We start from the raw sequence: 12,815 nt of genomic DNA, 5'->3' as shown, positions 1-12,815 counted from the left end.
TCGTGTGACACCCCACGCGTTTTGTAGGCGCGAACCTCGGGCCCAGAGAACGGGGAAAGGAACTGTACCCGGGTTTACTACGTAGCTCAGCGCCAGCGTCCGATCCGGCCGGCTTTCCAGGCTCCCGGCGCGGGGCACTATCCACTTCCCGCCAGCGGGCGAGGGGCTTTTCTTAGGACGGCGTTGCCCACGTTTCAGTCTCGCGTTGCACCTTTGTGTCCGTGGACCATCTGTACTGCTATTCACCAAATGTTACATTTTTTAAAAAATTCAAACTGACTCTTTTTTTCTCCTTAAATATATTTAAGGCGGCAACTTCAATCACAAACCGGGTACTGGAAAGCCAGTTATTTTTCTAATGTTTATAAAAAATAAATATCTGTCTGTTGAAATAAACAGTGCGTCCTTGTTCCTCCTGAAATTATTCTGCGTTCCACACTGGGAAACGCTGCCCGAGGAGTATCTGATTAATTGTGGTTCTTCTGGCTTGCACCCTGTGCACAGAATTTTTCCCTGAGGCAAAGCAGATTCTCTGAATGCCCTGTAACAGCTTTCTTGTTGTAAACTATTCTCATTGTTGACTTAAAAGTGTTAGTCCCAGGGAACTGCAAGAACTGTCCACTCAAGTGCACCTGGTGTGCCTCAGTTACAGCGTTGTGATGTCATAGCCCCCTGATGGCTCATAAAAAGATGTTTCTACAAATGGTGGGGAAGCTTTTGTGAGTTTTGACAACTCTTAATTTAATGTTTTCTCTGAGTCAGTCTGGGTGTGAAAATTAACTTGGTGTCGACTTTTTGCAACCAGTTAAGCCCGTGCTTTGCATTGTGGATATTAGAAATCACTTGACTATTTGTTAACATCTATTTCTTCCTTTATTGTAATTTCTTTGCCTTTCCTTGAGCTCATCTGTCACTCTTCAGATGGCCTTTGAAACCTCTGACACGTCTCTTAACCTAAAACTTGGAAACACTGATTTTCCTTGTAGAATATACTAGCGAATCCATATTGCAGGGCTCATTAGAAGTTTTTCTAGATTAAGTTTGCTCAACGTTGCATACCTGTGAACACCACAAGTTTAAAGGAGGCATTGACAATTTAACTTATTTGTAAATTAATAGTGTGTTCATAAGATCTGTTTATGTGAATGTAAGAGCAGATTTAATTTAATTCATTGACAGGAAAGTCAGATCAGTCAGTTCAGGCTTATTCAAGTTTTCTTCCCCTCCCCTCGAAGGCTGCATAAAAATACATATGTGTGTGTGTGTGTGTGTGTATATGTATATATGTGTGTGTGTATGTATGTATATATGTGTGTATATGTGTGTGTGTATATATGTGTGTGTGTATGTATGTATATATGTGTGTATATGTGTGTGTGTATATATGTGTGTGTGTGTGTATATATATATGTATCTCCCGCTGTTAAAAACATGTTTCTTTGGGGTTACCTTGGTATGATCACAATGTAGAATTTACGTAAGGCTAAGGTCATTTTCTTCACATTTCTGAGAATTTGATTTAAGCCCGGCGTCCGTTTCAGAACTTCAGCAAATGGAAACTCATCTACCAGTGCTTGAAAGCTAAGAAAAAACAACTTGTTTGTTTTGTTTTGTTTTTGTTTTTTTGAGATGGAGCTTTGCTCTTGTTGCCCAGGCTGGAGTGCAATGGCGCGATCTTGGCCCCCGGGTTCAAACAATTCTCCTGCATCAGTCTCCTAAGTAGCTGAGATTACAGGCTTGCGCCACCATGCCCGTCTAATTTTGTATTTTTAGTGGAAACGGGGTTTCTCCATGTTGGTCAGGCTGGTCTCAAACTCACGACCTCAGGTGATCCGCCCGCCTCTGCCTCCGAAAGTGCTGGGATTACAGGTGTGAGCCACCGCGTCCAGCCACAATAAACAACTTTTGGAAAGACTTCAGAAGTATGATGAAAAAAGATTTAATGGTTTGAAACTTCATTTTAAATAATCATTACAAGCAGTCCATGTTTATGACCTGCAGATGGCAGTGCCTTTGTGTAATGTTCTACTACTGTGAGGATTAATAAAATTTAGTTGTGCTTTTAAGAATGGAAAATCTTCACAGGAAATATATTAAACTTTTTCTTCCCTTCAGTTTGTTCTTTTGTTTTTGACTCCCCACATGAAGAATGAAACGTCTATTCCTGAAGTCACTGTTACTCTTAGTAGTAATGATAATAACATTACAGCCAGTAGTGCATATGGTAAATACTCATTTGCTCCTGCCCGTCATCTTACGAGACTGATAAACTAGTATGATTTTTTTTACATACAGGGAAATGATGACTCAAAGAGTTTAGATTTCTTGCCCCAGATCACATAATTAGTAGAACATACCCAAGACATCGTTGGAGATAATTGATTTCAGGGTCAAGCAAAATTGGGAAATGTTGAGATACAGTGGTGTCCTTACTCCAGAACTTCTCAGAGGCATTTATATGCTAAATATGTGCAATGTCAATATCCGAGAGAGAAAGTTATCATGATGCCTTTCTCCTGCTGTCCTCCCATGTATATTTTGAAGTAATAGTGTTCCTCAGAACTGACTACTCTTTCTACTACGCTGTATTTCCTCTCTGTACCTTGTGGTTTATTAATGATTACTGCATATCTTTGAGACAAGTGCTTTTAAAGCTCAATATCAGCTTCTTTTGTGCCAAAATAGTTGTCCTGTGAACAGCACATATGTTTGGACCATTCTGCTTAAGCAGAGTTAAACTGTCAAAAAGTTAAAAGAGCAGTGACTAACAGAATTATCCTCTATGTTACTCTTATTAATGAGAGTCATTAATGGCAGGATCAGGGTAAAGCCACTGTCTCAAGCAGCAGTACATTAGAGAAATATGAAGTATATTGACAGCTAAATATATAATACCAGCATGCGTGCTGCTTTTTAAATGGTGGTTTTGTTACCACTAGATACGAATATTTATGGGGATGGTCATCTTCATTCTTTATCCTTTCACTTAAAAAAAGAGATAATAGGTCAACTGGACCAATTTTATGTTAAGGAAAGAGTTCACCTCATAAGAATCAGAACTTTTCCAGACATCCTGTGTAGAGACCAGACAACTTTAGGCAAGGATCAGGGTAGCTTAAGTTGCATTAGAAAACAGAATGTCTTGTCTTATACCTTTAGCTCTGTAAAGTATCTTAAGGCTGGGTACAGTGGCTCACACCTGTAATCCCAACATTTGGGGAGGCTGAAGTGGGAAGGTCCCTTTTGATAGAAGTTTGAGACCAACCTGGGCAACATGGTGAGGACCCTGTCTCTACAAAAAAAAATTAGCCAGGGTGGTGGTGCATGCATCTGTTTCCTAACTACTTGGGAGCCATTTATTGAAAGTAAAATCATGACTTTTTCAATTTTTTTCTCCTTCAGTGTCATACCAATGGTCTTTGAAGAACGTTACTAAAATGGGCAGTATTTTGAATGTCTTACATTTAAATACTCCCTCACCATATTTGGGGATAATATACATAAAGTTTCGTTAATTTGTCTTCATTGAGACTCTGTGATAGTTCAGTTTATAGCCCCCAATAGACCCTCTTGCCACTAGATTCTTCCTTGTCCATAGCAAAAGGTTTTGCAGTCTGGATCTAGTCTAACTCTGGCTTCATGTCATTCCTCTCTCTTTTCTTCCTCCTATCCCCAAGTTCCCAACACCAAACTTCCTGTAGTTTTTCTAATTTAATATGTCCTTCACACCATTCCTTTACCTTTGTATGTTCTGGGATGACTTTTCTCTTTCTGGTAACCTCCCACTCATTCCTCAGGACCCAGTTTAAATGTTATTTTTAAGCCTTCCCTGCCTCCTCCCCGTCCCGTTCACCCCCACCCGCTTCATACACACATTCTTCCCAGTCTCCTCTCTGCTGCGTTCCTCTCACCTGCCACACACATACACAAAATTAGGACTCCATTATCTCTGCCATAATCCCACTTTAGATTATATTGTAATTATCTGTGTACTTGTGCCTCTCCTTTATTAAATACACAGTGAACTCCAGGCCAGGCATGGTGGCTCACGCCTATAATCCCAACCCTTTGGGGCTGAGGTGGGAGGATCACTTGAGCCCAGAAGTTCAAGACCAGGCTGGGCAACATAGGGAGACCGTATCTCAAAAAAAAAAAATTAGCTGCATGTGATGGTGCATGCGTCTTGTCAGCATGGGGTGCAGGAGGCTGCAGCAGGAAGATCGCTTGAGTTCAGGAGTTTGAGAACTGCAGTAGTTATGATCAAGCCACTGCACTCCACCCTGGACAACAGAGCTGAGACCCTGTCTTTTGTAAAAATGAACTTCTTTAAGGCAAGGACTTTAGCCGTGTCATTTCCATATGTGTAAGGCCTGGGACATGTGTGACACATAGTAGGCATTTGACATTATGAATCAGTGAAGCATTTAATGTATTAATTATAAGCTATCCTTTTCAAATTCATCGCTTGTTCTCCACTTGTACAGTTTAGTTGAAAATTTGCTAGTTTTAAATAAACCTGTATTTTAAAATTTTTGCAGCTCAGACTCTTTTTGTAGTTTAGATTAGCTCAACCTTTGCAAATCCAAAATAGTTTTTTCTCGGCTGATATTTCTCCTTCAGTCAACATAGCCAACACAGGCAGAATATCCATTTTGTCAGAAAGGAAATACAGATTCAGAGAAATCAAATGACTGGAGTAAATTTCCCAAAGTTAGGACCACAGCTCAGATTTGCTATCACCAGCCAATTGCCCTTTCCTTAAAAGAATAAGAAGGGTAGGAAATTAAATGTTGATAATTTTTGTCGGAAGAGTTGTGGTGAATGTTAATAGCAAACCCCAGAAACATTGTAGTTTGAGGTAATAGAAACTGAAGTAGTCATTGAATAAGTAGGTTCTAACCTATTGGGTGTCTCTGGGGCATTTAAGCAATGGAGTGTCTAGCATAGACTGGACCTTTTCCAGGTTCCATCAGTATTTGATCAGGGAGTCATAGCAAGAATATTCTAAATGGAAAGTATGTCTTTCCACTCCCTGTTGGAGGCAGCATAGCATAATGTTTAAGTACTTTGGTGTGAGAAAGACTGGGTCTGAGTCTCAGCTCTGCCTCCTGATCATTGTGTGACCTGTCGCTTAATTTCTCTAAACTTCAAATTTTCTCATTTGCAAAGTAGAAATTATAGTAGTACTTAACTCCAAGAGTTGTAAAAGGATTGAATGAAATAATACATATAATGTTCTTAGTACACAGGCTCAGGAACAAAGTAAGCATTCTGTAAGGTATAAACTATTGTTTCCCCTATTTCTGTTCCCAGGAATAAGATTCTAATACAGTTAAAGGTGTAATAATTATTTTAATTAGAGAATAAAGGAGATAATCAAATATGAGGGAAAGTATAGTATTCAAAGTGAACTTAAAGGGTTGATTTAGAAAGAGCAAGCATAGCATTCTCTTATCCCTGACTTGTTACAATATAACTCATTACAATATCCCTGATGTTGCAATATATCATCAAAGTTGTCTTCATAAATATAGTTTAGTGAGAAGTCCTGTCATTTCCCCTCCCCATTTGGGGGATTTAATGTGTGATATTCGCTGTCTTGTCAACAGTGTGGTTTTCCAAGTGGCATTGTCTTTATCAGCATGTAATTCCACTTTAGTAATTCCTGATTGTTAGTTGGTTTTCAACTAAGCCTTTTAGAGAGTTTCATGTCATTTGTAGTCAGTTGTTAAAACAGTATAGGCTTCTGGGTTCTTTGAACAGCTAGTGGTGGTACTGTCACTAAGTGTCGTGGTTCATGTGGCTGTCAAAAGACAAAATTACAGCACACTTAGTTTAGAGATCTTAATTGGCTTTTATTTGTAACTCTAGAATGGGGCAACACCTCGTTCTGTAAAATAGAATAAGTGTTCCAGTGAGCTGAGCAGAGGAGTTTGGCCTTATAAACAGAAAAGGGAGCTGAAGAAAGCAGACAAGGAACAAAAAGTGGATTGGTCATTTCAAAGTTACTTTTCTCGTGAAGGGTAAAGCAGAGCAGACTTCCTTATCATGCAGGCTGAAACTGGCCTATTTGTGGATTTGGCCATTATTTATCTCCTGATTTCGTAGAACGTCAGTAAAAAGATATTTGTCTTGACTTGATAGCGTGAAACTTCATCATGAGTTTGGTTTGGTCTTTGGGCCTATTTCAGGAGCTCAGTCCAAAGCAATGGCCTCCTGTAAATTTTCTTTAACACCACTCTTGTTATTCCTAGTCCTCATTGTTTCTGTGGCTGTGGCTTGTGAGCTATAAAATCTGGTTTTAAGATAAAAAGAGTTGTTTTATGATTGTACAATTAAAAAATAGGTAGAACAAAGTAGTTCTTGGTACTATGAGTGAAATAAGCATGCATTTTTATTTATAGCATTATCCAAGGACCATTTTATGAACCTTGTCTGACATATTAGTCTAAAATAAAATTGTAGATTAAATATTGTATATTTTGGGAGTTCTTCACCCCATTCTTTTGTGGTTTATAATGGTTCTGCCTTTTCCAGCATGTTTCCTAGATTATTTTCCAGTTTTTTTCTTGTATGTAAAGCTCTTTTTCTTGTCAAAAAATTCTTAGCTGAGAAGTGCTTTTAACTGTTTTCAGACCACCACTTGGAAACTGTAGATATTCAGGCCAAGATAAAGCACTCCGTGGTGATTATGATGATTTTGAATGATATTCACATTGCTAATATAATTAACAAAGTATAGAAGTACCACCTAAACTGAAGTGGAGAAGACATTGAGAGATGACTTTTGGTCTTAAGGGCAGTTGGCCAGAATAAAGTATAGCAGAAGGGAAAAGAAGTACCATTTCTTCCCTTTTCTATTCAGAGGAGACATTACACCTCCCCTTGGAAGAGATTCCCAAGTTGCCACTTCCCTCTTGTTGATTAATTTTTCTCCAGTCATAGTTCCCCATCTAATGTCCAGAAAGATCTCCAAATTGTCTTTCTACCTTTTTTCCCTTCTTTACATTAACACCATTTCTATTTCCTTGATGTTGATTATCTCTCTCTTTAAGGATTTAGAAAATAATCTGGTTATTTAATACACAATAAAACTATAGATTAGATACTGTCTTTGGGAATTCCTCAACCCATTCTTTTGTGATTTAAAATGGTTCTGCCATTTCCTGCATGTTTTCTGGATTGTTTTCCGGTTTCTTCCTTTAATTTAAAGCCCTGAGTTGGTGCTTTAGCAGCCCAAATATTTGCATTTTCAAAGAAAAACTTATTTAAATGAATCCTCTGCCTCCAAATGACAGGTTTTCAAATTCTGTGACAAAAAATTAGGATGAGGCAAGTTTTTTCTTCTTAAATCTTTGCTCTCCGTGATTAACTCCCTAAAGTTATTTATTCTTATGTATTTCTGAACTCGTGGATTTTCCAAAAGTTCTATGTGCACATGTGTTAGGATTTTTTGGGTGTATGGGAATTAGCAGTAATGTTGGTGGTTGTGTTTTTACAACTCTCAAAACTCCCCAGCCCTACCCTAATCTGAGCAATTCTATTAGATAGGGGGAAAAAAAATCCGGGTCTTATTTTCTCCATACATCAGCCAAGATGGAAATTTAAGTAACTCTTAAACAGAGGTGAATAAACAAACACTTGACATACTACGCTAAAGGTTTAAACCCTAAAATGAGACAATGATCTGAGAATTATTGTTTTTGCAGAAGAAAACATCCCAACATCCCGTGCCGTCAAATATAAATACTTTGGACTACCAATGAAAATAGATACTAGGAGGCTAATTACAATCAAAATGGTTTAAAGATATAATCTTGATTGTTCTTTAATCTTTCAAGTAATTACAAAAAGATTCCACCAGCTTCAAAGTAAAATACTTATGTCCTTCATTCTAACTAGAACTGGTTTTGTCCCAAAGATATAGTATACATGACCGTGTGATTTCCCCTGTCCTGTATGTAGGTACTCACAAAACTGGCTATAATTACGCAGTGTAATACTCCTTTTCATATGTGGAGGGCAAATTACTGGTAATAGAAACCTACCAATTAAAGTAATACTGTATGCGTTGTACTCTCACCTGAATGTTTGCCCAGTCTAGTCAGTGTTTAGATGTGAGTTTTCTTTATTCACAAGACGATTTAATAATATATGAACTCCTGCTGAAATTACATTATATGTATTTTTTAATCTTAATACACACCCAGTGTATTCCAGAGACACCTTGAAAACTACTTAAAATACTCAAAGATACTATATTTCTCTCTGAATCATAGCCAACCTATATAATTAGAAAGTTGTACACAGTAAGGGAACAGACTCAGTAAGTCGTAAACCTGAACTAGTATTTTTCACAATTACGTATAATAGAGCTAGATATTCCCTATAAGGCCTGTCATTGTATAATTTGTAATTTAGACCATTATAAAGTTTAAGACTTGTAAATTGTGAAAGTACTGCATGCAGTAGCAAAGCTATGGTCAGATATTATTGGCCAAGTCTTACATAAAAAATATTTTCAGTTTTTTTTTTAAATAGAGAGATTATATCTAGTGTCTGCTTAATTGAAAAGGTAGGAATCAATTTAGGATATACTTCACTCTTTAGCTTTATATTAGCTTCAGTTTTGTCAGAAGCCATTTTTCTAGACTAATTAGAGACTTCTGATTTAAAATGGAATTGAAGATTACCCTCATTTGAACAGGAACTCAAAAGTTGGCAACATAGCATAAAATCTGTACCAGACCTCTAAGTTTCTTGTTATTGCTGTTGTCTTTCATGTGATAGGAATCTGGTTGGGATTTTTAAAGTACATAATTATTATTTTAAAGCACTCGAATTATGTGAGTACTTAATACCATTTGATGTCATTAGATACGCCATTGTTTAATACGGAAAAAGGGGAACAAACTATACAGCAGAAAGCAGTTTTATTTCTTCATTCATCTGAAGTATGAATTTGTAATGTATTTATTTAGCTTTAAGTCATATGAAAATTGTCAGGTATTATTTTGGGGCATAGATTTCTTAATACATGGTGTTTATTATTCACTTCAATTTTTGTAAAGCAGGTATTTTTTGTTTTTAGCAAAGCGAGCTTTAACTATACAAATTTGCTTTTCTTTAAGTTTGTGTGATTCTGCTTTTCTCCCATATCTAGTTCTATATGCCAGCCTTCTCTAATGAAAACAACTTATGAGTAGTGTTTTATTACCTAACTCTACTATATACCATATGCCAGTCCTTATTCTTAGTTATCTGTCTGTGAAGGTTGTAGATATTCACAGGTCATATTCTTTGTTTATTAAAAATGGTAATAACAGTTTTCTTTCCTGCATGTTATTCCGGAAGATTCTATCCAATGGAATTCAACACAAGACACACTAACAGGAGGCCCTGCTTCATGGGATATTGGAAGTTTTAAGACAATGAAATCCAGCTATTACTTCTTAGTAACATAAAATAGAATTATTTGCCTTTGCCCTTTTGTTTTTTAAACGCTCCTTATCTTCCCCCCCACTTTTGTTCCTCACAAAAAGAATCTTACAACTGCTTTCTAAGAGTTTAGAAAACAACCTTTTCCTCCCCTTGGAGGGAACGTGTCAGGTCTAGGGCTTGGCAGGGTGTTAAAGCATTGACGTAATTAGTTTAAGACAAATTACGTGTTAACTAGAAAACGAAGGGACATTTCTTACCAAGCTGTGACAATGTACTACCTTAACTCAATAATAAAAATTGCCCAAGTGACAGTGTGTCTCTGCTGAATGGCTTTTCTTACACCATCTGGTTGTCATTGTAGTTTTTTGTTGTTGTTGCTTTCATTTGAAATGTGCTGATGATCTTGTTTTTATTCCGTAGCATTGAACAGATGGGTTGATTATTCTTTTCAGATATTAATAAGGCAGCGGAAGGAAGAAATATGAATACGGCTCCATCAAGACCCAGCCCCACACGAAGGTAAAGTACCCTGAAGCCGTGAGTTACCTTGGGAGAGTTGGGCTCTGGGGAGTTAAGCCCAGCTTCGTACACCAAAGGTCTTTTCTTCCCCCCAACAAGTGAAACGCTCAAGCAAACAATAAGAACATGAACCCTGTGTGAAGGGCCTTGCTGCTTTTTTTAAACATACATCAGGAGATACAGAGGAAGCTTTGTGTTTTCGGTGGCAAATCCAGCAAGTTCAGCTTGCAACATGAGTTGCAGGCAATTGGAAGAGGATAAACCTCTGTCTGTCCCCAGCTCACGTGTCAATGGGAGCCTCCAGAGCAGAAGGAGTGCCCCAGAGTCATTGGTGTATGCCATGCTGCACTGCAGTGGGCAGCAGAGATTCGACTCTTCATTCCAAATGGCTGCCGGTCCAGATGTTAACCCAGGTTTACGGAAAGTGCTGCTTGAGAGATTGCCGCTGTGCCTGTGCTGCAGATCCCCTGTTTGCTCACATACTTGGGTTACCTGTTTGAGGGGAAATAAAAAGGGCAAAACACTCCAGCTCTCGAAAGTCTCCCTTTTTCTTAGCTTTCACGGAAATCGAGGGTGTTTTCCCAGTGTATTCTTCCTTCCAGTGTATACAAAAGAGATAATCCTGGTGCGTACCCTCGAGATACATATTAAATTGGTCCCTTCTCTCAAAGAAGAGCTTTATTAATGGTACCATTTATACCATAAATAAAGATATCGTATTCAGTTTTCTGGCCCCATAACAGCACACAAATGGATGCAGTTTTGTGTAGAGGGCAGACAGATATGATGTATTTCATACAAATGATATATTTCGTATCTGATGTCTCTTCAGGGCCCAAATGGATTAATGGATTTTGCCTTGCCTTTAAGTAAAAAAGCCAGTTTTCCCCAGAAACATACCTAAACTACGTACCACAGTAAACTGCATTTCCTACAGTGAACTGGACAGTGCTGCATACAGTGAATCCTCATCTGTACTAGTAGCTCCACTGGTCACCTTGTGAACTCAGCTAACTGAGCATTACGCGTAACATAGAGCTGTCCTGCTTTTGGACAGAAACACCTGTATTTTGTTACCTACTTGTAGGAAAGAATGTCCGCTGTGTGTTTCATGTATGTACTCCTACTTGGATGTGAAGTTCTAGCTACTGGGAATAGATTACACATGCCCAATCTGCAGTTTAAGCAGACCCTAAGGGCAAAGTAGTGCTGCTGGTTTCATTCAGGTGGAGTCTTTGTCCACTCTGCCTGTGCAGCAGAGTTGTGTCCAATACCATAGCTGCAGCTATACCACAGCTGTCGTGTGGATTCTCTGGCCATTCGTTGGTTTCTCTGCGGAAGTGGACATGTAAATTGGTACTCTGTCTGTTCTCTCTAAGGAATGCCTGCAGCTTGCAGGTAAATACTCTGTTGGTTGATTTGTGTGTGTGTGTGAGTATCCTGAAGAACATAAACAAATCCTGCAGAACTTCAGCAGTTCTGTATAATGTCTACTTTCATTAGCCTTCATCTAACCGTGCCACAGATCTTGGGCAGTCCTATCTTATTGTCCCAGTACAGAATGGAATACAGGTGGATAAGAGTTGCATCTAATGGTCAGAAGTACAGGGTTCCCATTGGAAGCTTTAGTTGTCAGGTGGCTTGAAAGGAGATATGGTGTGTATCCAGTTTCCAAAGAGCGCTAACGTGTGTGTTTCCTGGTGACTTACCAGGAGTGTGGAATTTGTAACTATAAAAGACACTGACTCCACTAGTAAAATCCTCCCTCTCTTGTGTTGTCTCCATGATACTTGGTGATCTTTGGTGATCTCTGGATAATGTCTGTGTGTTTCCACAGGCATAAAAAACCATAACAACAACAAACAAGCCACATTGCAGAACAGAGAGTAGATCCTGTTTCTGTTATGGATTGAGAAGGGTATTTTATATCATCCTGTTGATGATACTTAACCAACTGCTTTTAACATTTCCAGTTGATTGTAGATATTCAACAAACATTGCAGTGTTGGGGAATGACCAACTTCCCTGGTTGGAACCCAGTAATAGCCATTGCCAGAGCATTAAATTAAAAATATTAATTTCACCCCAATCTAGAAATAGTTTTATGCTTTTTTTCTCTTTTTTTAATAATAGTCCCTGCACAAACAAACATACAGACAACATTGGAGAGGGCCTTATAAAATGAGCTTCTAGCCAGGCACAGTGGCTCACACCTGTGATCCCAACACTTTGGGAGGACAAGGTGGGCGGATCACTTGAGCTCAGGAGTTCGCGACCAGCCTGGGCAACATGGTGAAACTCCATCTCTACAAAAAAATAGCCACGCGTGGTGGCTCTTGTGTGTACTCCCAGCTACTGGGGAGGCTTTGAAGCAGGAGAATCACTTGAGTGCAGGAAGTTGAGGTTGCAGTGAGCTGTGATCACGCCACTACACTTCAGCCTGGGCAACAGTGAGACCCTGTCTCAAAAAATAAAATGAGCTCCTTACCAACTATATAAATGTACAGGTCACCTTTTGTATGCCTTTTAAAATATCATCTTCCTTAGAAATCAATTGTAAAATGAGGTCATTTGGTGGTGTGGATAGGGCAGTGACTTCCTGATTTATTTACAATCAACAGGAGGGACAGCTAGACTAATTCAAATTCCATTAACAGTCTGTCTTCCCCTTGGTGATATTTCCCTAGCTGGGTTCCTCAGCATGTTATTTAACATGATGAAGTTCCATACAGTCATGTTTATTTGCTTTAGGAAATGATGGTCGCAGTTAGTAATCCCATCTAAAAACCGAGCTAAGAGTCCCAGTTTTTTACCTTAAAAAAAAAAAAAGACAAATTTAACATTGTATTCAGAAT

General features: G+C 38.6%; 1 protein-coding gene across 1 annotated transcript in view; it reads left to right on the top strand.

The window, feature by feature from the left end:
• Positions 1–12,815, top strand: part of NCOA5 (nuclear receptor coactivator 5) — a 28,697-nt gene that overhangs the window by 677 nt on the left and 15,205 nt on the right. Inside the window, 1 exon segment of the mRNA XM_033186608.1 lies at positions 9,894–9,960. Coding sequence (XP_033042499.1) covers positions 9,923–9,960 — 38 coding nt within the window. The 5' untranslated portion in view covers positions 9,894–9,922.

Source organism: Trachypithecus francoisi, unplaced genomic scaffold (genome assembly GCF_009764315.1).
Source record: "Trachypithecus francoisi isolate TF-2019V2 unplaced genomic scaffold, Tfra_2.0 Lachesis_group21, whole genome shotgun sequence".
Taxonomy (NCBI): domain Eukaryota; kingdom Metazoa; phylum Chordata; class Mammalia; order Primates; family Cercopithecidae; genus Trachypithecus; species Trachypithecus francoisi.
The sequence above is the reverse complement of the archived record's forward strand: the minus strand, read 5'-3'. Positions and strand labels throughout refer to the sequence as shown.